This window comes from Radiomyces spectabilis (genome assembly GCF_025331425.1).
Source record: "Radiomyces spectabilis strain NRRL 2753 chromosome Unknown BYT42scaffold_3, whole genome shotgun sequence".
Taxonomy (NCBI): domain Eukaryota; kingdom Fungi; phylum Mucoromycota; class Mucoromycetes; order Mucorales; family Radiomycetaceae; genus Radiomyces; species Radiomyces spectabilis.
In genome coordinates this window covers 1,383,840-1,406,471 of record NW_026251928.1, presented here as the reverse complement: position 1 = coordinate 1,406,471, position 22,632 = coordinate 1,383,840, and the positions used below count along the sequence as shown (strand labels likewise).

Below are 22,632 nucleotides of genomic sequence, written 5' to 3'. Positions count from 1 at the left end.
TCCCACACCTGTGAAATAACCACGATGGAACTATTTAAATACCACCATGCAGACCCTTTTTTCTCGCATGGAGAGAAGCCACGGCTGGCCTTGACAAATGCATGTAGAGAACATGCAGCAAAAAGATGCAGCCACTGTTAAACAGGCAAGTTATTGCGTAAGGGGGCATGTCAATCTATTGGTTTTTTCTGTATCAACCGCTAAAAAAATAATGAAAATACCGTGGCAACTGAATGTTCCTATTTTTTGCATATCCATCATGTCATGACAATAGACCACGACGATATCCATTTCACATGATTTTCCAGTTGGACGATGAACGATGAACGATGGCGGAGTGCGAATACCGGATATTGCATGCCAAAATGAGGAACTGTTATTCAAAGGCCGTCTAAAGAAAAAACGACCTCTTTTTGAATCCGCTGGGTTGCTGGGACATGAGGCTTTTTTTTTCTGTTCTATAAAAATCCGTTAGGCTATTATAGGCATGATTGGTAGGTTGTGACCGGCGCAGAAAATCGGTCCATAGTGTTTATAGTTCCTTTTTTTTTCTGCCAAAGAATTAAAAAAGCTAGTGATGATGATACATCGACTTTTGATAGTTAAGGATAGTCTAATCATGTTAAAATATGTCATTTGTAAATCAAGCATTTATTCCTATGGCAACTCTAGAACTCAATACCTAACCCTTTTGTATCCCTCCAAATAATTATGATCGTTTAACCCGTCAGATGACTTTTTCGTTAAAAGAATATTTTCTTCCAGTTCTGTGGAAAGTCTATATGGGAAAGTCGCCTATTGTGTGGGATGAGCAGAGTCGTCCTTTTCTGTTTTGGGCGAAGATCGTCCATTAGCGTGGAACCTGTGGAACGGGGACTGGGTGGGCGACCGATTTCACTGGTTCGGATGATCGGACACTCAAGTTTCCTTTTTTTTTTTTTTTTTTTCTCTCTTACCGTTTGCCAAGCCAGAAAAGTGATTGCTGAGGTTTCAATCCATTCTTATCAACGAAAAAAAAAAATGGTCTGGACAATCGCGATATCAAAAAGAAAGGCAATCTGATTGTTTTTTTATTATTGCTTCTTCTTTTTAAATATTTGTTTTTCGTTTTCCGTTCTTGTATTATTTCTGTATTCATAATATTTATCACACGATGAAGCTTATTTCGCGTCAACGATGGCTCTTATTAATATTGATCGGACTGCAACTGTTGGCCCTGAGTTGTTATGCACAAGACTCGGATGGTGCCAGCAAAGCGGTTAGCGATCCATCGCACAATGACGCTGCACCCGCTTCCAGCGATGCAGGGGGCGATCAGCAGCCTACGCCCAGTCCTTCGGACGATAAGTCTTCACCCACAGACAGTGACACATCGCAACCGACGCCGTCTTCCAGCGACGACACTCAACCCACGTCCAGCTCGGACAATGTGGCTACACCGACCTCGGATAACAATAATCAGCCTACGCCTTCCAGCGACACCAACAATCAACCTCAACCTACACCATCCAAAGACAGCAGTCCCAGTAGCGATGCCAGTCGTCCTACGCCTTCCCCATCCGATGACAATAACAACAACCATGCATCGACCTCGGACAACGCCGATAGCAGCAGCGACAATAACAAGCCTTCTGCCACCAGCGACGGAGGTTCGCAGCCATCGTCGTCGGATGATGCGCACTCCGAGAATCAGCCTTCGCCTTCTAATTCTGACAGCGCAGCAAAAGAATCGTCCTCTTCTGGATCCGATTCTGGTTCGGGTTCTGGCTCGTCTACCAACAAGACTGGTGTCATTGCCGGTTCAGTCGTGGGCGGTGTTGGTAAGTAGATATTTTCTGTCAATGCATGCACGATGGTGCATCAATGTATATCATGATACTAATTTGTTTACAGTGGGTCTTGCTTTAATTGGTGGTTTGTTGACATGGCTCAATCGACGTGGCGGTTGCACTAGTCCTCGTCGTCGTCGTGGCGACCAAGCGTTTGAGAACGATGATTACGCCGTGGATATGTCAGACAACCGAAATGATCCTTTCACTCCTGCCGCATCGCGTACACCTGAAATGGCACCTTTCCAACCGGGCGCACGCCGTTTTGTTCCTCCTGTAAATGATTACATGGATCACAATGGCAGCAAGTACAGCGAAGAATACTACATGCACGATGCACCTCATGAACATCAACAACCTTCCTACTACACTCCTACTTCTCCCATGGCGGCCGGTCATGACGGTTATGAGGGCTATGAAGGTTATGATTGGTCACAAGGTTACAGCAAACCCGATACGGTAGACAGTCACAAACCTAATGTTCTGTAAACGAGAACAGAAAACTCCCAATAAAAAAAAAAGAACAAAGTATAGAACAAAAAATTTCCCCGGTTATGATCCTGGGAACCCAAGGAAGATAGAGGTGTCAAATGTCTGTTTCTGAATCTGAGTCGGTGTTAAAACAGGCGGATAGAAAGAGATTATGATAATCAATCCATAGTGGGAAACTAAGATCTTTTCATCAGCAAATGAGATTGGGCATCGCATAAACGATACAGCGGAACAATAAAAGTATGAAGCAAGTTCACAGGCAAAACTTGATCTTCTTTTTTCCCTTTTTTATTATTTTCCCCACATTTTCTTTTTGAAAACAAAGTCAACGTACCAACCAGGTTGATCACGATGCATTTGTCTTCACCAAGCACTCCTTCTTACTGGCTTCATGAGGCTCCGTACCAGTTGAACAGCGAAAATCCGTTGCCAGCCAAAGCAGATATTGTCATTGTCGGAGGTGAGCCCTTGAACTTGTTTGCCCTCTTTCACTTGCCAACTGGCGCTATATATCTCATCGATTCCATGATATAGCTGGTCTTACTGGCATGTCTGCTGCATATTGGTTGACACAGATGCGTCCCGAGCTCTCGGTCGTGGTAGTGGATGCTCGTGGTGTGTCTAGCGGTGCGACAGGTCGCAATGGTATGGGTCAATTGTGCTGTGACGAGGCAATGCGATATTAACTCGAAAGCGTACATTCTTATAGGCGGCATTATTTGTCCTGGATTGAACGACGATTTCGAAGATACTGTGAACAGCTATGGAATGGCATCTGCTGAACGATTGGTCAATTTTGATTACCGAAACGTCGAATGGCTTGACAAGTTTTTGAGACAACACGCTGACAACGACAAGGGCACATTTGATCCGGAATTGACGTGGATGAAACACGGTACCATTGTCGCGTGGTCCAACCAACAAGAGGCTGACGAAAGTCGCGAAAGGGCTGAGCAGTTGGCGCGGTCGGTGTCGGATATGCGGGTGTTGTCGCCAGAAGAATTGCAAGCGATTACCGGTATCAAGACGTACAAGTACGGTGGACTTCAGATTAAAACAACTGCTATTGCATGGGCGGCCAAGATTGTGTTTTGTTTAGCGCGGGCGGTGGAGAAGAAGGTGATTATTGCCACCCATACGCGTGTGGACCGTGTGGAAAACGAGGGACCCGTGAACCGGGTGATCACGTCCCGTGGTGTGATTGAAACACCCAAAGTCGCTTTCTGCACCAATGCATGGACTCAACATCTTGTCAAATCGTTCCATAACTACTTGGTTCCCGTACGGAATCAAGTCGTCAGTGTGCGAGCTCCGGAAAATATGCCACCCATGGATTATGTCTTGAGTGCCAACCGAGGGTAAGTAAGCAAACGACAAAAAATGAGCCTGAGAAAAACACTCTCAAACATTCTCACGCTACGGAAACTCTTCTATTTTAGATATCAATACATGTCGCGTCGTCCCAACGGCGACCTTATTATGGGCGGTATGCGTGACATTGTGCCCAATAAGCAGGAACATGAAGATGACGATTCCGTGCTCAATCTCGCCGTCTCGAGCGGACTGCGCGATTTCATGAGAAATGTCATGCAGGTTCCCGTGGCCATGGAACGTGAATGGGTAGGCGTCATGGGTTTCTCCATGCGCGATGGTCTTCCTTTCGTCGGTTCCCTTGAAAAGCTCACGGGCAAATCAGGCCAATTTGTCGCAGCAGGATTCACCGGTCATGGTAAGCATCAACGTAGCCAGCAGACTGCCAAAAAGAGGAGGGGGCTAAAATAGTCAAATGTACTACGTTTAGGTATGCCGCGAACTTTCCTGTGTGGTCGTGCTATTGCTCAGATCTTGACAGATCAAGAATTGGAGTCGTGGTTTCCCACCGAATTCCTGGTAGATCATCCTTCGCGAGCCTATCTTTCCGATAGTACCGGATCTAAACTTTAATAACCTACTCTGCCCATCACTATTTATTATATTCCGCCTTGACCCTTTTTACAGAAAACAACTCATTCGCTTTACTACTGAATTTCTTTTTTTTTTTTAGACAAAAAAAAAAAAAAAAAAAGAAATGTAAAGAATAACTCATCACGTTTAAAGGATATGAATGGCGAATGCATGCGAGAGAGTATGTTACCATGACATAAATGGGGATAAAGAAACACTTTAGTTACCGAGATGTAGGAAAGTTTGTTTGAACAAGGCCCAAAACAAAGGCAACTGCAAAAGGGCCACTTCGCAACGTGTGCTAGATACAGTACTCGCGTTCTGGCAGACTATGTCATAAGTACGTGCGGGACCTGTTGCAAAGAGGAAACCTTTTGATTTTGGGGATCGACACAATGTATTGCCAATGGCGATAAAGCTTATCTCTTCGTCAGGGCAACTTTATCAGATTGGTCAAGAAATTAGATGATAATGCTAAGCAGGTGGTTGACTCAGGATATACCTGATTCCGCTATATCTGACATGCGAGTTGATGGCATGCACGTCCAAACTTTGCAGATGGATCTAGTCGCAAAGGGCCTGAAACGGCTCAACGAAAAGGATAGCTCTGAGGTCATCAAATCAATAGACGATTTGTCGAGGATAGGAACAATGATGCAGTTCAAAATCAAAGCACCGTTGCCAATGTCACCTCATTTTGTCGAAAAGCGAAAGGTTCATGAGACTGAATTATTGCCCCAAACGCGTGGCTAGATCCAGATCCCTTATCAAGGAAATAGGGTCAAGAAGGACAAGAAAATAGAAGTGATCGTTTTAGGTTTGTGATGAATACATATTTGGATGCACTGCCACAGTTTTGGCAACCGAAGAAAGCTATTTCATTCAGGTGGGAAAGTGGTGGAAAAACGGACGGTGGTCATATCTTTGGTCCTCAAGATTGTTCCATGCTTGTCCAGCTACACAGAAGAAAAAGGCTAAAAATAGTAAAATTTACTACTTTTAGAAATAGTCGCGGACTTGTGTGTCGTGCCGTTGCTCAGCTCTCTGACGGATCAGAAATTCGCGGTTTCGCCTCCACACTCGTCGTCAACCATCCTTCCCCGTTCGTATTTTGCCTACGAAAGCGAATCCACCTTACCAAATAATCATCATAATCTTTTTTGGTATACTGCATCACGTTCCCAGACCAGAAACTCAGTCATGTTCCATGAACCTGAAAAGGGAAAAAAACAAGTTAGGAAAAATATGAACACTCTAAAATAAAATAAAAATAGTCTTTTGATTTAAATGGATATGAACGGCGAATACATGCGTGTGTATGGTTGGAGAGAGAAGAATAGAGTTAAAATATGTAGCAATGTATAAAAAAAAAGTGAAAAGCTGTATGGCAAATGAAAAAAAAGGGGGGGTAAGAGAACTAGAAGGAACGGCGAGGCTATAAGCCGTAGAGATAGGTCGCGTAAATGACAAAGATGGCGCCGAGCACAAAGGAACCGGAGAGAACAAAGTTGAAAAGCCAGACACTGACAAGACTGGACAGAATGATACTGATGCTGGTGGCAAACCCTTTGAGGATATTATCGGCGTACTTGACAACAAGCGCCACGATCAATCCACCAAACGCCTGAATAAGAATCACGACCCAGGTCAAACACGTGTAGTTGACAAAGAAGCCCTTTTCGGCAATGGTCGCACCATCCTGCATCAAGACGACAAAGATCAGGCCGAGCAACACGGAGAAGAAGGACATTTGAATGTTTCGAATCCACAGCTGACTTTGAGCGGCGGTTGTATCTTCTTGCGGCGAGTGACCTTGCGGAGATCGTAATGAATCGTTGTCCTCGTCCTTCATCATCGCCTTGCTCTCCTCATCTCCGGCATTCGGCTGTTTAACCGGAGCTTTGAGGATCTTTTCAAAATAGACACCTGCCAAGCCCGAAAGAACACATGCCATCAACACGGCCATAAATCCTTCCATGTTGGACTGATTGCCGACACTGGTTGAAGGCACATCCGACACGATTTCTGGTTCGGTTTCGCCGGTAAAGTAAGCGATTGCGGCCAACGAAGCGTCCTTGGGCAGCACCACAAGTCCAATGCCAAAGGTCAACAGAGCCAATGAACACCACTTTAAGCGGTTCAAACTACGCTTCAGAATCACCACACTGAAAAACGCTGTGGTCAAGATCTTGAGTTGGTAAGTGACCTGAAACGTGGCAGCATCGAGATTGGTCGCCGCGACATATTGTAGGTTGTTCTAAAAACCGACATGAATAACATTGGTCAAGGCAACTCTCCATGGAATCTCCATGGAAATTCCATGGTGCATCCCAGAGTTTAACATCCAAACCTTACCTGAATCAAATAAAGAAAAGCAGGCAGCGCCAATTTACTACTTTCCCGCCAATTAACTACGACTTCACGCTGAAGAAGGGTGGCGAGTCGTGACAATGACCGCTGATGGGCTGCAGGCATCATGTAAAGAACAATCATACAGACAAGGGTTTTGATCAGTTCGCTCATAATAACGGCGGTCGATGCCAGGTAACGTTGATCCTCTGGAACACTCGCACGGGTATATCGCATCACCAAGATAAGGGCGCTGTTCTGCACTACCAAAATAAGTAGCGAGAGATACTTGAGTGGTATGCCACCGCATACAGTCTGAACCGCTATCGACATTTATGTTAAAAATAGATAGACAACATCGTATTCTGGCTTTTGGATAATTTACCCATGATATGAAAGGAAAAAAAAAAAAGAAATGGAAAAGGAAAAAAGAAAAGGAAGAGAGGCAGACAGATAAGGAGCAAGTAAGAACGAAGGAAGAAAAATGTGATCGAATCTCCCACAGCCTGAAATAGCCTCAAATCCCGTCCCACCCAAACCACCGCCCAAAAAAAAAAAAAAAAAAATCGTGACGGGGTTTTGGGTCAATCCTGCCAGCCTGGTCGAGAGCCAAAAACAACAACGAAAAAAAAATTGACCGAAGCCTAAAACGCCTACTCGACTATATCCCTTTTTCATAGCTGTTCCCTCTTTTTTTTTGGGGGGGGGTAATCTCTTGTGAAAGTATGTAAATCGAAATAGCATGGTTGGAATCACTGGTGGAGAAAGTACAAACGGTGTGTTTACTTTGTCATCTGAATTTGGCAATAGCCAAATATTACAGTAATCAGAACTACTCTTTATCTGCAGCATTAAAAACAATAGCCAACTACCACTAACGAGATATGTCCTGACGCCATGGATTGGTACCACTGTACGTTGCTTGTGATACTCTCAAACTATGGCTGAGCACCATGACGGTTGTTTTGATCGATATCAATACAAGAACTATAAAAAAAACTTAATTTCCTGCATTAGGAAACATTAACAAGGAGAGACGACAATATGTACTTTACTAGTGTAACCCGCTTAACAGTGGCCAGACAGCCTACACAACGTTTGCCTATTAAACGGTCATCGTATGATATGGACCACTGACATTGAAAACTTGAGAGGTAAAAGCCCCTAATATCGTCTCACAAATAAAAGCTTGTGCTGTGTTGGCCAGTCCAATTGTGTCACTTTCTGTTACCCGAGCACCAAGTAAATACAATGTGCTTCAATTCTCGTAGTCGTGAGGAGGCTTAATATCAATAATACAGTGTTATTTTCCTTTCATTGTAAGTTTAGGCAAAAGCCGATCAACGTCATCACTGCCATCAATATGTAGACGAAGATCCGTCACCCTATTTTGTCCAAAGAAAGCAAGGTGCTCATCAGCAATAAGGAGATGAAACAGAATGAACGATCTCAAGCTGACTAATGTTTTTTTGACACATGCAGTAACATATCTCGGAATATTGAAGCACATAATAAAAAAAGGCGATGGAACGCTTGACAAGTCTGCCCCGTATAACCAATGATCGTTTTCAAGTTCGATCGCAGTATCTTGTTTTTCAAACGACCTTGGGACAATAAAATGCAGGAACAGTTGATGAATTCAAATAAAGCATCATTCAACAACTCCATCAGTTCACAACATTGGCTTGATCCGATCAAGCACCTCTATTCCCACATACAATACAGTATCTCGATAAGGGCTGCCCTAAAATGTATCCAGCCGACATTGCATTGTCCTCCCCTCCCCACCAACAAAAAAAAAAAAAAAAAAAAAAAAAAAAAAAAAAAAAAAACCATCCATTTGAGCTGTGCACAGTACATATCAAGTATGTGTTGATAGGGTCATTAACTTGACAAACGGTCTCGTAGAACTTCTGCCTGTACAATTGAGACGGCCAGCATGAATGTTTATCGCTGTTCAATGGATGCATACAAGAGACTCTTCACTGTGAGGAGAGACATGTTAATTTACAATTCTTTTGCGATACTGTGTTCCTCTATTACATGAAAAATGATGGTGATTGAAAAAGAAAATAACATCGAATGATGGATAATAATTTGGAATCAATGACACCTATAAGAGATATTTTACAGGAGATCATGTTTTGTATCAAAAAGCATGGAAAGGGATTCACCAAAGTGGGTGCGTCGAATGGCTTCGGTGAAAATGGGGGCCACGTCAAACACTTTGATTTTGGGACTGTTGATGTGAGGATCGAGAGGAATGGAGTTGCTGACAATCAGTTCATCCAGTGCACTCTGATCAATGTTTTCAATCGCATTTGCCGACAGTAAAGCGTGGCTCACCAATGCAATCACTTTGGTCGCTCCGTTTTCTCGCAACATTTTGGCCGCTTTGGTGATTGTGTACGAGGTATCGGCGATATCATCAATCAAAATACATACTTTGCCGCGCACATCGCCCACCAACATGAGATCCGTTTTTTGCGTGACAATCTGTCGTCGCTCCTTATGAATAAGAGCAAAATCCATGCACAAACGATCGGCAACAGAGGTCGCACTAATCAATCCCCGCAAACAAAAAATAGAAAAAAGCTATAGTCAGCTTTTCTTTCCATTAAAGCTCGCACCATCCAATAATTTTACCGTTTAGCGCCACCTGCATCCGGAGAAACAATGACCGCGTCTTGATAATTGGGAATGTGAAGACGGATATATTTGATCATCAAAGGCTTGCTGATCAGATTGTCTACAGGACAGTCGAAAAATCCTTGGAACTGAAACCATGATTGTGTTACCTCATGATTTGAACCATGCGTTGGCCGAGAGGGTGGTCCCCATGCTTACCTGTGCATCATGAAGATCCATGGTAATAATATGATCGGCACCTAACAGTCGTTTCAAAGAAAAACAAGAGAGAAACAAAGTGAGCACCCTTTGTAATGATATGTCTTGGGTAATTTTTTTTTTTCATGACATACCGGCACAGGTCAAAAGATCGGCTACCAAGCGACCGCTTCGAGCAACCCATTCTCGGTAACGATTTTTGGGTTCTTCTGGTTTTTGATCCTGAAGCGAGGTTTGAGCGAGACGACGCAGCACTTGTTTGGCAATGTCTTCCTGTTGATGGGATGGTTCCGGAGGGTATTTGGGAGTAGCCGGGGGCAGTTTAGTGAGTGGAGCGCCAGACGGCTTGAAAGGAACATCGGCCTGCCGGGAGTAAGGGAAGTAAGGAACAACTACCGTAATACGTTTGGCGGAAGCGATTTTGCAAGCATTGATCATGACCAAAAGTTCAATGAGATTATCATTGACGTGACCACACCCGGATTGAACAATATAAACATCGCGTTCTCGTACGGATTCGTGCATCTCCACACTCGTTTCGTTGTTGCTGAATTTCGATAGTTTAGTTTTTCCGGGACATATACCCAGTCGTCGACAGATAGCCGCTGTCAATTCGGGATGTGAAGAACCGCCAAATACAATAAGATTACGCATGGATAAACAGAACAAAAAAAAGAAAGAAGAGGAAAAAAAAATGGGGTAGAAAGGAAAAGAGAAAGAGCCAAATAAGATCATTCATCATGGTTTGCTGGTGCTTTTTGTTTTTTTTTCTGACTCACGATTGCAACACGCTCTTTGAAAATCAATCATCTCCGAAAAAAAGTCCACCCAAATTTGATATAAAAAATGTGACGTTTTTCTTTTTCACCAAAGCGCTGCTTTTGGATAACTGGGGATCATCTTTTTTATTTGCTGAGAAGCAAGAAGAGGGAAAGACGAAAACAAAAGGTGGAAGAATCCAGGGAATGATGATTTCGGAATACAGGACGAAAGGAAGAAAAACATTTTAGAGTTTGGCGGTAGGGTTGAGGGACTTGAAGACACTGTCGAGCTTCATAGCGAGCATGATCTGACCCTTAATCTTGAGCTTGCCGCTCATGTAAGCCTTTTGACCTAAAGAAGAGGTTGAGTTTCTTCTGCATTGTCCACTTTCCTTTTTGCCCCATCCAAAATTTTGTACTTACCGTTCAATTTGCCAGTAGCCAAGTCAACAAAGTCTTGATCCTTCAAGGTCAAGATAGCATCGGCCTTCTGCTTGCCTTTACCACGGGTCACCTTGCCTTCCTTCTTGCAGTCGACAGTGAAGGTTTCTGTCTTGCCGTCAGCGTTCTTGATAACAAACTCGAACACGCCATTCACCTTTTGTGACAATGACAGAAAGAGGGGTGAGAACGAATGGTCATTTTATGAAGAACGCTCATGGCCCTTTGACATGAGCCATGGCGGAATGGAATAATAAAAAGAAACCCTTACCTTCTTGATCAAGGCGGCCTTTTCTTCAGGAGAGTAGGCATCAAAAACCTTGCTCAACTCGGCAATGAGTTCGGAGCTCTTGAATCCAGGAACGACGATATCAGACATGATGTGGAAAGAAGTGTGAGATGAAAGAAGAGGTGATAAGGTATCGGTATGAAAAAAAAAAAAGCCAAGTCTCCAGATGATGGTTGGGTTTTATATACGTGAAGATGAAAATTTCACGTGGAGGGGTTGGAAAAAACAAGTCCTATTAACAATCACATGCCAAAATTTTGCGTATGCAACGATTGATAGAAAAAAAAAAATTACCCCGCACCGTCTTGCCAGAAAACACGGTTTACGATGACCATTTTGTGCAACCTCGTCCATTTTAATCCATTTTCGGATTGCTAATTGTAACCCCAAGCTTCATTTCCCTCTTCACCCAATGTGAAACGGAGTTCATCACACCTAGAAAACAGAAACAAATCTGCAAGTTTTCCTGCACATCATGCGAATTGGTTGATGTTAACTAAGCGATCCCATCACAAGAAAAGTAAAAAAGCCATGAATAATTATTACAGTCCAAATCTGTTGACAGTGATATGATGATGTTACCCAGCGACCCATCACTTTGGTTCTTTCCGAATAACCCATGCTACAATTATCATATTTTTATTTCGCAATGATGGCGCGTTGTTGATCGTTATCGGGGCAAGTGATGGATTTGCTGTTGGGCATCTTTATATCCAACAGAGTATGATAATACGATCGCTTCCCACGACAGTTGATCCAGTGGTCTATGTTCATTATCGTTCTGTGTAGTTAACCCCAAAATTCGAAACCCCCCTAGAGAAGTTACCCACTGTAACTGCAGTGTGCATTTACCTCATATTTAAAAATATGGGTAGTGTTGTCATTAAGTGGATTCGCAACGTGGTTTACATTAAGAGCGGATGTTGGTAGGAGGTAACATGTCGGATTTTGGCGAATAAAATGCCACACCGATAAATTGGGGAAACCGGCATCTGCGTCGTTCGTCAATCTCTTGCATAGACTCCATAGTAACCTATGGCAAAAAATGAAATTCAATTGAAATTTCTTGGAACCGTTGAATGATGCATGAATGCCAACGAATTTTGGTCTCTGTAATATTACAATTCCTGATATTACAGCACCTGTTGCTCGTCGATCATTGCTGTTGGACTGAAAAAACTTGTTTAATTCATAATTATCCTCTGCAGCCCTTGACCGAGAGATCAAAGTCTGTCATTTCTTAACATCTACTGCTGCTTTTCTCTTGTTCTTGTACAAGAATTCTGGCTTTGAGCGATTTCATCGGATTTTGCCTGGACAGTCACGAGGAAGAATATGGTGAATGATCTTTGCAATGCATCATTTTTGTGAAAATTGAATCCCAGCAGGATCCTTCCTTTTTTCTTCACTTGCTCTTTTTACATTTTCCCCACTCTTTCTTTGAACTTTGTATGATATAGTGTAATATGCCTGATACCCCCGACTTTGTTCAACCTAATATATATCTCTGGGACCAGACAGACGAGCAAGTCATCATCACTTTGCCAGTGCCCGAACTTTGCAAGGCTCACGATCTCGACATTGCCATTCAATCGCAATACATACGAGCTGGTGTGAAAGGTCAACCAGCTATTCTCAAGGTATGATTTGGGGTCTATTTCTCAACCAAAGCCTTAGAGTCTTATGTCTAATTATGTGTTAACGACTTTTTCTTGTAAAATTATGCGTTTAGGGAAAGCTGTTCTTATCTATCAACTCTTCAAAGTCACATTGGCAAATCGAAAATGATGACACGGATGCTTCTTTTACTGCTTCGCCTTCATTGTCGATGGCTTCTTCGTATGCTTGCCTCTCTTCACCAGGGTCGCCTATGATGCTGCCAAACCCCATGTTGGGAGAATCGTTTGCAGAAGTCGATTCACCCACCGCCAATCTATTGCAACAAACCGTCGCACTCGGCCAATCGCTCAATCTCAATCACGATCATGACCACGACCACGACCATGACGCCGCAGACGATACCGATCTTTCAGCATCCAATGAATTCAAACCGTCGAAATACAAAATGATTAGTCTGTATCTTCACAAAGATATTCACGGAGTCCATTGGGAGATACCCATCGTGGGTGGGTATGCCGAAACCATGGACATGGATCCGACCAGCGCCCATTATCTCGGCCAGTGGTTCGAATCCCGGAAAAAGAATACAAAGGTAATAGCTATTTCAACAATGGTCCAATTTACCTTGCTTTTGCAGTGTATTCATTCGTGGGTTGACCAATGACAGAGAGCATTTGAACATTTCCTTTATGCGGCTGAACGAGGTCATTCGCGCGCCATGGTCAAAGTAGCTTCCTTGTACGATGTACGTTACGGTGTAACCAATGTGATGCCGCACAGGTTTACTCACGATTTTCTGCATTTAGGTTGATCAGAGAAACGACATGCAGGGATTGGCTACCGATTTGACATATGAATATCCTAAAAAGGATGCGCAAAAAGCTTTCCATTGGTATAAGCGTGCCGCCGATCGAGAGGGGTTCATGTCGGATGTCATGGCTTGCTACATTGTTGGCAATACTTTTACCTCCGGCTCACCTCAAGCCGGCGTGGAAAAAAACGATCGACTGGCTTTACGCTATTACGAGCGATGCATGTTACTAACGGGTCCGCAGATCGATCTTGATATGAATGTCGTCGATGGGGTGATTCCAGAATCCCAATTACGCAGTCGATCCCCACGGTCGGGCAACGAACATTATTTTTGCAGTGCAGCGTTCCAGAGTGGGCTCATTTTATTTTCTGGATCAAAAAATGGCAAGGAACAACCCTCCTCTGGTTCCGACAGTTTAGTGGAGGTCGATCTAGTAAGGGCGATGCGATACTGGAAACAAGCTTCCATGTTGGGCCATGCGCAGGCATCTTACAATATCGGCATCATGTACGCGAAAGGAATTGGCGTGGAACAGGATTCCTTTGAAGCTGGAAAATGGTTTGCACGTGCGTTGCATTTAGACGACACGCGAAAATTAGTGGTCCCTGCACACATCAAATTGAGAAATTGGAATGCGTCCAAGGAGGAATTAGGGGATTCCCTACCGGTACAACAAGAACAACAGCAGCCATCAAAACCATCATCATCACCCTTCTCCTCATCAGGATCATCTTCCAAGCCCATGTCCAACGCGGCAACTACTTCTACAGCAAAGTCCACCAGACGGCGAGAACGGAAAAAACCGATAGATTATCCTGATATGGACGATAGTAGAGGAAAAATCGTTGCCTTGAGTTCGGCTGCGGCGGTAGCAGGCACCATTGTTTGGTGGTACATGAAGGCGCACAAATAATTCCATGACAACAATAACAAAAATCGAACCATCAAAATCAATTCCAGAATCATCACCATCAACATCATTTCAACGAGCAAGATACCAAAGTGGGAAAAAAAAAGAAAAAAAAAAAAAGAAAACGCCATGACCTCAAAAGAACGAAAAAGTGTTTCTCCTTTTTAAGATAACAGGGTTCTGTGATACTGAGGTGTGCGTGGGTGAGAGTGAATGAGTGTAAATGCGATATGAATATGTGCGTGTGTGTGTGTGTGTGTGTGTGTGAGTGATCATCCTTTTTTCCTTGCTCTGGAATTTTCTCAAAAAGAATATGTTTGTACTCGCATATTTATAAATGCAATAAGGAAAATCGCTCGATCCTTTTTTCCCTTTTCTTCTCTTTCTCCTTTTTTTTTTATCTCTTGTGTCTTTTTTTTTCTTTTTTTTATCATATTGGTTTATTGTCATTTTACTCTCTAACACAACATTCCATTCCCATTTTAAACTCTACCTTATTACCCCTTCTTTTTTTTTGGCTTTTGACTCTGGCTTATTAAAGTTTTTTTTTATTATTATTTTCCCCGCCCAACGCAACCTTTTTTATTATTATTATCCTTATTATTGAATGACAAAGTGGTATCCGCCCGTTCAGCATACCTCATCTTGCGATGTCATTGTGGCCTTACGAACAGATCAGACATTACCTGTCAAGCGCATGGCCAAACGACAACGATCGCAACCACTAAAATCGGGTCTCACACCTATCCGACGGTCCGTTCGTCCACGGTCTTCCAGTGCTGGTCCAAGCACCATTGCTATTCCCAACGAATTCATTGCGCGCTGGATGTGTCACAAAGCTGTTCTCGCCCGTTCGTCGTACTACTTTCATGGGATGTTTCAGGATCAATTTCACGAATCCAAATCAGCCATCGTTTCACTTCCTCGCAGCGTCTTTGGTATCGCTTCACTGAATTGCATCTTTCATTTCATGTACACGCAAACCCTCGAATTACCGACCAACCAACAATTAGCGTTGGAACTGCTCCAAGAGGTGTATTCAGGCGCCGATTACCTCGGAATGACCGAATTATGCAAAATGATAGGCCAGCAATGGGATCAACTTGTCCATCAGTGGACATGCTACTGTGCAAGCTGCCAAACCTTGGTGCCCCAATTATTGGCCTTTAGCCAATACCGCCTTGAAGAAGAAGATAAAAGTGACAATATTATGGCTAAAATCAGCCAAGATGCTCAAGTGATTCTCACGTGCGATCCTGATAAATCACTGCAATCGTTTTGGACCAGTCGTGACATGGCTCAACTGCCTAATTTACAGACGTTGTCACCCCTCATTCTGAACAAAATTGGAAAATGCAACGCAATTGAATCCCTCTATGCATGCTACATTGCCTCGCAAAAGCTGGCCGAAAGTGATCCGTTGCTGTCGTGGAGCCATTCCCTCCATGCTACCTTGGCCTCGGCGCAGTCCCGTGCCACTCATATCATTGCCAAAAATTTTAATTTCTATTGTTCTCAATATCCTGCGCTAATGTCATGCATTGATGGTATCACGTACTCAGTTGACTTTCTCGAATATCTTTTGTTACAGGTCCTCGAGGATCAAATGGATTCCGATAATGCAGGACTGCTCTACCAAGGCATCGTTCGCGATCTCATGTGCCGTCACACCGTTCAAATCAATCCCGAAGTCAAATATGTTCTCATCATCGCTAGAGAAATGGCCATCCGATACATTGGTCGACAGCTAGACCAAATCAGGGAAAAAGGCAATCTGAATAAACTTGATGCAACCACCGTCAGAATGCTGGCTGAGGGTATAAACAAAATGCAAGACCAAAAAAAAGATTGCATAAAAGCTGCTTCGCACGTAACTTTGTTGTTGTTTACTGACTTGCTTTTTTTCTTTCTTTCCATTTTTGGAATGTCTTTCCAACATTCTTAGATCTTTTTATGAATCCTGCCGCTTTACTTGGACCTCGCAAATCCAGAAAACAAAGGATCCTCGCTTTTCTCAAACCTTCCGATCCACGCATCACCATGCGCGTATCCCGTCATCCCTCCCAGCAAACCACCACCACCACCGGCAGTCGCGCTCGTACCATCGAGAGTTTCCACAGTTGCAAAGATTCGCTCTGCGGATTTATGAAAAAAATATGGCGGTATCGAAAGAAACGGTATCCGGATACTCGACTATCAGGACGACGATCAGCTGTCATGGCTGATGGACGCAACAGTTCACGGCTCATGGCGACGCGTCATTACTCTCATATTTCCACCTATTCCAGTATCAACGAGCGGACCCTGATAGGTGAAGCAGATCTTCGTCTTGAACGTAAATTATCGTCATCAAGTTACTCACACATGCTGTGGCCCGGTCCCACACCCACCAAACGAACGCTGGCCGAGAAACTGCTACCATCGCTCCTGTTCCCGAAAATTTCGATGCGACACACTCACTCACTGAAGCTGTCCATGATGATCACGGTTGGAAAACGAGTGCAGTTAATTCGACGGCCCGTGCTGACCGTCGGCACCGTCGCCTACATTGGACACGTAGTATTTGCAGAAGGCATTTGGGTCGGGGTAGAATTGGATCGCAGAGGTAAGTTTTTTAACACTTTCAGACGAGTCACGGCATCACACTCACGCATACACACATGACCTTAGTGGGAAAAAATGACGGATCCATTGACGGTCATCGCTATTTCAAGACATCACCCAACCGAGGCATCTTTGTTCGAATGGAAGACGTTAGCGTCATTGTATGAATTTCAAAGCAACAAAAATCAAGTCCAAAAAGGCTTATCGCAAAAACGCATCGACCTTTCTTTTTTTTTTGAGACCGACCAGTCAGGGAATAAAGGGCATTTCAAGGCGGATCACAATAACCACGTGATGTGGCCTCGCATTTGGTTGTAACAGAAAATGGCCATTGATAATGCAAAGCATGTGTCCTCCCAATGGTGCATATTTTCTTGTTTTTATGGATGCAGCTTTGTCACTTGCTTTTAGACAGATGTGAGTCCACCAAAAAAACTGCTTGATGGTGTGATAAGCCCCATTTTAAAGTGCAGGAATATTTTCAATTTTCGGTCCTTTCCATTTCTGGAAATGGCGAACAAAAAAAAAAGAAGCCGGTGACAGTTACTACAATTCCATAAATGTCTTTTTGGATATTCAGGACATCCAGCTGTATAATAGTACTTTTATCAGATATTTTGTTCAGACATTTAGCTCACATTATATGGGCTTGCGTCATTCATTAACCGATAAAAGAAGAAGAGACAATAAGATACGTGTAGTGACGGAGCCCATCAGTTCTGAACATGCCAATGGCGTGGTAGCACTCGATAACGGCAAGTAGCATATTGAAACACCCCCTATTGAACAGCCATCAAAGACTCGTCACCTTTATGTCAATAGTGATCCTATGGTGGATCCGCACTACAAATAAACTCCATATCCGTTGCGAGTTGTATCTGGATCGATGGATCGAACAACTGTGTATCTGGACTCGGCCGATTGCAGCAGCACCGCCTACAAGCACAGGGTTCGCTGGACAGTCGCATCATGCAACAAATCAAGACAATAATCCCTGTGAATATCTGGCATGCATATGGATGTTGTATGGCAATCGCAAAACTATAAATCGCAGAAAAGGAAAAAGATATAAAAGACAGTCGAAGGCATCAAGCGGGAAAAGTTTTATCTCAAGTGTGTATGTACAATGGGAGGAACTGATCAAATGAGGAAAAAAAAGTAAATGATGAACATGATAAAAAATATGACAATGAGAGATGATAAAAATCAATAAGTATAAAGAATGACCAAAAAGAAAAAGGGAAAGGAGCATAAAAAAACATGAAATGACAAATTCGTTATGGTGGTTGGACATGGATGGGGCTTAGACTTTTAGAAATGGATGGTCTAAAAGCTGCGGAATCTTTTTGCGCTTGGACGGATCCCTTTGCAGGCATGACTGCATGACATCGATAATTTCTGCCGGCAGAGTGACGGGATCGTGGGTGAAGTCGCCAGGGGAATATACAGGTGCTTGTGACGGGAAGGGAATGACATGCGTGGGATCAGGAATGAATCGGAGTTTGTGGAATAGCTTCATATCGGAAAAGGGAGGACGACCGTACACCATCTGATAAAGGATACATCCTAGAGACCAAACGTCACTGGGGCGACCCATCTAGGAACGGAGGTTACCATGGGACTCTCATTCCATCCGTGTACTATCGTCAAACAAAACTCACCTTCATCAGTTCATTTTGACCGTGGCCAACATCGGTTAGCGCTTCTGGTGCCATATAGTTGATGGTGCCCACCTGGAAAAATATAAAGCACAACATCAAGCCAAACTGAAAATTGTTGAACCACCGGATTCCCAACTCTATCTTTACCTGTTTGTCCCGGTGAATATTCGTGGTGTTATTGGCAATTCGCTTCGCAATTCCGAAATCGATGATTTTCAGCATCCCACTCACAAGGACAAAATTCGCGGGTTTGAGATCGCTGTGCACAATTTTCTCCTTGTGGACAGCTTCCACGGCTTTTAGCATCTAACATTTTCCATAAGTCCATCGCAAGAACAAGTAAATAAAATGAACGAGATGAAATGAGTACCTGGCGCCAGTAGTATCGCACAAAGTTCAGATCAAGTGGCTCGTACTTTTGACGGCTCAGCAAATGCGCCATATCAATTTCGCCGAGTTCCATTATCTATTTCGTGCTGTGGTTACAAATTGGATGCCCAAACCAGTAATGGCAAAAAGTGTATACAAACCACAAATAACGCATTGTGACGTTCAGAAATTTCATAGTCGAAAATTTGCACAATTCGTGGATTGGCCCGTAGGGATATCAGTAGCTTGATTTCATTTGTATACATTCGCGTAGTGTTTTGGTCGATGCCTTCCAGTGGTACGGCTTTCAACGCGTAATTTTTGTGATCTCGATGGGACAGCACCTTGAATACAAAACTGCTACCGCCTTTGGCTATTTTCTCGATAATGCTGTACGCTTTGTTATTCACCTACCACGACGTGTTAATTTTCCCACCTTGGCTCTTTATGCAAAGCTGTAAAGTAAAAATCCACTTACAGATACTTTGGCCATACAATTGAGAGAATCTGGCTCGCTCATTGACGGACGCGGGAGCACGATATTCAGAATTTCAAATGCAGGAAGTAACTCATTTCGTGCCGTTTGATTCCCTTTTTTTTTTTTGGCAAGAATTTACAATCAGATAAGTTGGCACTAAAATTACCAGGCAAATCTGCATTGTTACCTTCTACTCTTCGGGCCCGTATATCTGTGGGTCAGTGATCCAGTTAGTTGTCGAAACCTTTTTCCAAAACATTCACAAATTTGGTTACCTGGGTTAGGCTGTCGGAATTCTTGTGGATGGGAAATCGGCTAAACGAACAGAATTGAGTATATAAACTCACACAAAATGGCTGATGATGGCCTACCGGATTAGATTCATTGAGAGGAACGTTCTTTTCAGCGCCATTGTGCTGTAGAGGATAAACAAGACACATGCGATGGGTATTATATTCATGGCTTTAGGACGTATGATAGCGGTTGATTACCTCTACTTTGATCTCGAGATCTTCGGGGCCGCGTGACCTTTTATTGTTGGTGGATGGCGGAGATGGGGACAGTGATAAATGTCTTTTGTGGGAGTTCAAGTGCTCGGCTGCAGGTTCCGGAGTAGGCTCCAATGCAGGTTCGGGTTTAACTGAAATGACCAATTTTTAGTGGGATCAGAAAAAGGAAGGAAAGCAATGTTTTTCCAGTACCTCGTTTTCGAGAAGACTCGGTCAGATGATAGCTTGCCGCCTCTCCGAGTATTTCTGCAGATGAAGTGGTTGAATGACTCGCGTGCATCACCAAGGATGGTTGAGCTACATCAATTGACGATCCGAGACGATGATTTTGTGCGTGATTTTCGGTTGACTGTGTAGGGTTTAGCGTCATTCGTTCCATGGATTTTGCAGGTTCCACAATGCGACCCCCTTGGTCAACGCGCCATCTTTGTGCGTCCCAAGATAGATTTTTCTTTATATCAGCAGATAAAGTTCTGTAATTATGGTGCTATTGATTAGTTTTTTTAAAACCGAAAAGATAGAAAAAATCCATTACGCTGTGTATCGACGACCGGAGCGGAGATGGGTAGAACTGTGAGCAGACGATCGGGTAGATGAGGTGATCTAAAAGGGTAAGTTGAGTCGATTGGTTCATGTTTTGCCATTGCAGGCATCGTTCTTTACATCGTAACGAGGTAATAGTCGGTCGTGGCTGGGAGATTGGGTTGAAGAAGTGATCTAGGCCAAAAAGGTCCTGGCGTGAGTGGGACATTCTATGGTTCGGAAAAGGTAGTTGCGCTTAATATGGTGATAGCCTACTTCGGTAGCGGTTTGATCGTTATTGAGACTAAAATATTCCACGTCGTCGTTGTCTTCTCTATCTAGACAGCTGGTTGGAAGAGGCGAAACGGTGCCTTCGCTGGAATCGTCGTCATGATGGTCAAAGTAGCTATTGGCCGTTGTTCCAATAAGTAGCGAGTCAGGCGGATCGCTCATTGGAGTATGAGAATGAGAAGACATGCGCTCTTTGGCGAGACGATGGACGATAACAAGAATATAGTATAAAAAAAATGACAGGAGAACCTAGTGGGTCGCGTGATGGCAGAAAAATGCCTCCCAAACAGGAACAAGTCACACTCATGCTGTAGCTGCTTTGCCCTCCAATCCGAGAAAATGACTTTGAACAACAAGCCATCTTTCTTGAAGATATATGTTTTTTTTTCTTAATTCGATATATAACCAATATAAAAGCATCTACATATAATCTATGACTTTATAGGGATTGCCGGTCTTTTGCAGCAGTTGGGTCCAGTAAGTGTCGATATCAAATTTGAACGGGTATCGCCCACCAAACTCAGATTCCAGTGTGTCGATATCGATGTAATCTTGGAGGAAGACCTTGTCGCTGGAGGCCTTGTCATCTTTGACTGTATTCTCGTCGTGAACAAAGCTAATTTTGCTCTTCGTCACAGGATCAATCAAAGGCGAGATCATTTTGAACATGGTAAAGAAGAACCAGGGAGCTGCCGAAAACAATGAGATCACACATATATGAAGATGGGGGACTTTCTAATTTTACTTACATTTAATGAGAAATGCTGTTCCGAGACGTTCAGGATAATGATTGCTGAGAATGTCCAGGAATTTTTTAGCGGTGCCCAAGCTAGGATTCTGCGATGAAGAAGAGTCCTTGAAATCGATCAAGATATCCAATGTTTCAACTCCTTGAGGCATTAACCGAATCCCCCGTTCGAGACAGAATACGATATGCTTGACTTGTCGCTCTCCATCCTTTGAATTCTGATGACGTGGACGCATGACCCACAGAGGTCGACCAGCTTTGGAAAATCCATTAAAGTACATTTTGCCCGTGGTGGCCTGTGATTGCATTTTGAGATCATCATTACTCGTCAGAAAAGCAGCAAAACACCGCATTTTTTTTTTATTTTTTTACCTCGGGACGGATATACTCGGGATCCAATTCTTCAGGACGATATTCTCGGCGCCATTGAATTGTGTTTTCTAGCATCTTTTTGGCGGCCTGTAGTGGGTGCATACAAAATTTGTAAGTCGAGGCATATTCATCTGAGCTTGGCTGGTGTAACGTCAAAAGCACATTTTTTATACCTCGAAATCCCATTTTCTTGCGCGCATGTAACGTTTCAAGGTGGCATCTGTCAAAAATCCTTTTTCGCTGGGATAATACTCGTGGTCAGAAGGAAGCATGATGGTCTGAACATAGTTTCGCAGTTGGTCAAGCTTTTCTTGCTGTGATGCGTCCAAAGCCGGGGACTGTGGAGCAACGAAATCGGCCGGCGGGTTCAGAATAGGATCGGATACCCAGTGCCCTTGATCTTTTTCTGAAGTAGTGGATTCTGTTGCAGCAGGCTTGGATTTAAACATAACGAGAATGGATACTGTTGGCTAACGATTGAAAAGAAGAAGAAGAAAGAGGCCCACGAAAAAAAGGCAAGTACGGGTAAGATAGGCAAAAGCAAAAGAGAAGGAAGAAAGGAAAAAGGAGTTACGAAAAAGGGAAAAAGAAGAAGAAGAAAAAAAAAATTGGGAAACGAGCAAGTCGGTTTACAAGAGGGTTGGTATGGAGACGGCGGCGTGGTTGTTCATTGGACAGGAAAGGCAATCAATAATAGGTCCATCCATATGTAGGTGAGACGATGCATCATTTCCCGTATTCGTCATTCTACAAGGTGGTGGATATCCCTTCTTTGAACCGAG

General features: G+C 43.4%; 9 protein-coding genes across 9 annotated transcripts; 4 read left to right on the top strand and 5 right to left on the bottom strand.

Moving 5' to 3' along the window:
• Positions 1-1,153: 1,153 nt before the first annotated feature.
• Positions 1,154-2,318, top strand: BYT42DRAFT_543762 (uncharacterized protein; the record flags this gene model as incomplete). Its single annotated transcript, XM_051565712.1, has 2 exons — positions 1,154-1,820; positions 1,894-2,318. The coding sequence occupies 2 exons, from the start codon at positions 1,154-1,156 to the stop codon at positions 2,316-2,318; spliced, it is 1,092 nt and encodes a 363-aa protein (XP_051426276.1).
• A 264-nt stretch (positions 2,319-2,582) lies between these two features.
• Positions 2,583-4,386, top strand: BYT42DRAFT_560192 (FAD dependent oxidoreductase). The gene is made up of 5 exons (XM_051567214.1): positions 2,583-2,781; positions 2,856-2,966; positions 3,031-3,679; positions 3,761-4,050; positions 4,123-4,386. The coding sequence occupies exons 1-5, from the start codon at positions 2,673-2,675 to the stop codon at positions 4,263-4,265; spliced, it is 1,302 nt and encodes a 433-aa protein (XP_051426275.1). The 5' UTR covers positions 2,583-2,672; the 3' UTR covers positions 4,266-4,386.
• Positions 4,387-5,700: 1,314 nt separating this feature from the next.
• On the bottom strand, positions 5,701-6,851 carry BYT42DRAFT_490882 (UDP-galactose transporter; the record flags this gene model as incomplete). The annotated part of the gene is made up of 2 exons (XM_051564034.1): positions 5,701-6,522; positions 6,621-6,851. The coding sequence occupies 2 exons, from the start codon at positions 6,849-6,851 to the stop codon at positions 5,701-5,703; spliced, it is 1,053 nt and encodes a 350-aa protein (XP_051426274.1).
• Positions 6,852-8,448: 1,597 nt separating this feature from the next.
• BYT42DRAFT_560174 (phosphoribosyltransferase-like protein) lies at positions 8,449-10,236 on the bottom strand. The gene is made up of 4 exons (XM_051567213.1): positions 9,596-10,236; positions 9,462-9,502; positions 9,261-9,391; positions 8,449-9,174 (listed from the first exon to the last, which is right to left on the bottom strand). Exons 1-4 carry the CDS (start codon positions 10,194-10,196, stop codon positions 8,742-8,744), a joined length of 1,206 nt encoding a protein of 401 aa, XP_051426273.1. The 5' UTR covers positions 10,197-10,236; the 3' UTR covers positions 8,449-8,741.
• A 74-nt stretch (positions 10,237-10,310) lies between these two features.
• Positions 10,311-11,130, bottom strand: BYT42DRAFT_560171 (SCP2 sterol-binding domain-containing protein). The gene is made up of 3 exons (XM_051567212.1): positions 10,935-11,130; positions 10,646-10,820; positions 10,311-10,574 (listed from the first exon to the last, which is right to left on the bottom strand). Exons 1-3 carry the CDS (start codon positions 11,040-11,042, stop codon positions 10,468-10,470), a joined length of 390 nt encoding a protein of 129 aa, XP_051426272.1. The 5' UTR covers positions 11,043-11,130; the 3' UTR covers positions 10,311-10,467.
• A 2,045-nt stretch (positions 11,131-13,175) lies between these two features.
• Positions 13,176-14,601, top strand: BYT42DRAFT_235476 (uncharacterized protein). The gene is made up of 2 exons (XM_051562642.1): positions 13,176-13,317; positions 13,379-14,601. Exons 1-2 carry the CDS (start codon positions 13,291-13,293, stop codon positions 14,297-14,299), a joined length of 948 nt encoding a protein of 315 aa, XP_051426271.1. The 5' UTR covers positions 13,176-13,290; the 3' UTR covers positions 14,300-14,601.
• A 302-nt stretch (positions 14,602-14,903) lies between these two features.
• Positions 14,904-17,067, top strand: BYT42DRAFT_611500 (uncharacterized protein; the record flags this gene model as incomplete). The annotated part of the gene is made up of 3 exons (XM_051571511.1): positions 14,904-16,113; positions 16,242-16,901; positions 16,967-17,067. 3 exons carry the CDS (start codon positions 14,904-14,906, stop codon positions 17,065-17,067), a joined length of 1,971 nt encoding a protein of 656 aa, XP_051426270.1.
• Positions 17,068-18,203: 1,136 nt separating this feature from the next.
• BYT42DRAFT_592379 (kinase-like domain-containing protein) lies at positions 18,204-19,423 on the bottom strand (the record flags this gene model as incomplete). Its single annotated transcript, XM_051570611.1, has 6 exons — positions 18,204-18,497; positions 18,562-18,633; positions 18,709-18,867; positions 18,932-19,027; positions 19,092-19,340; positions 19,409-19,423. The coding sequence occupies 6 exons, from the start codon at positions 19,421-19,423 to the stop codon at positions 18,204-18,206; spliced, it is 885 nt and encodes a 294-aa protein (XP_051426269.1).
• A 1,596-nt stretch (positions 19,424-21,019) lies between these two features.
• On the bottom strand, positions 21,020-22,422 carry BYT42DRAFT_510871 (CRAL-TRIO domain-containing protein). The gene is made up of 4 exons (XM_051565148.1): positions 22,024-22,422; positions 21,851-21,937; positions 21,480-21,774; positions 21,020-21,419 (listed from the first exon to the last, which is right to left on the bottom strand). The coding sequence occupies exons 1-4, from the start codon at positions 22,297-22,299 to the stop codon at positions 21,151-21,153; spliced, it is 927 nt and encodes a 308-aa protein (XP_051426268.1). The 5' UTR covers positions 22,300-22,422; the 3' UTR covers positions 21,020-21,150.
• Positions 22,423-22,632: the final 210 nt, after the last annotated feature.

Coding starts and splice junctions, on each gene's coding strand:
- BYT42DRAFT_560192 (XM_051567214.1), top strand. CDS start 2,673: ATGCATTTGTCTTCACCAAGCACTCCTTCTTACTGGCTTCATGAGGCT. Junction 2,782..2,855: donor AGATATTGTCATTGTCGGAG/GTGAGCCCTTGA, acceptor TCCATGATATAG/CTGGTCTTACTGGCATGTCT. Junction 4,051..4,122: donor AGCAGGATTCACCGGTCATG/GTAAGCATCAAC, acceptor TACTACGTTTAG/GTATGCCGCGAACTTTCCTG.
- BYT42DRAFT_560174 (XM_051567213.1), bottom strand. CDS start 10,196: ATGATCTTATTTGGCTCTTTCTCTTTTCCTTTCTACCCCATTTTTTTT. Junction 9,392..9,461: donor TGGATCTTCATGATGCACAG/GTAAGCATGGGG, acceptor TCATGGTTTCAG/TTCCAAGGATTTTTCGACTG. Junction 9,175..9,260: donor GATGCAGGTGGCGCTAAACG/GTAAAATTATTG, acceptor GGGATTGATTAG/TGCGACCTCTGTTGCCGATC.
- BYT42DRAFT_560171 (XM_051567212.1), bottom strand. CDS start 11,042: ATGTCTGATATCGTCGTTCCTGGATTCAAGAGCTCCGAACTCATTGCC. Junction 10,821..10,934: donor AGGCCGCCTTGATCAAGAAG/GTAAGGGTTTCT, acceptor TTGTCACAAAAG/GTGAATGGCGTGTTCGAGTT. Junction 10,575..10,645: donor GGCTACTGGCAAATTGAACG/GTAAGTACAAAA, acceptor CCTCTTCTTTAG/GTCAAAAGGCTTACATGAGC.
- BYT42DRAFT_235476 (XM_051562642.1), top strand. CDS start 13,291: ATGGTCAAAGTAGCTTCCTTGTACGAT. Junction 13,318..13,378: donor AAGTAGCTTCCTTGTACGAT/GTACGTTACGGT, acceptor TTCTGCATTTAG/GTTGATCAGAGAAACGACAT.
- BYT42DRAFT_510871 (XM_051565148.1), bottom strand. CDS start 22,299: ATGTTTAAATCCAAGCCTGCTGCAACAGAATCCACTACTTCAGAAAAA. Junction 21,775..21,850: donor CCGAGTATATCCGTCCCGAG/GTAAAAAAATAA, acceptor ATGCAATCACAG/GCCACCACGGGCAAAATGTA. Junction 21,420..21,479: donor AACAGCATTTCTCATTAAAT/GTAAGTAAAATT, acceptor TGTTTTCGGCAG/CTCCCTGGTTCTTCTTTACC.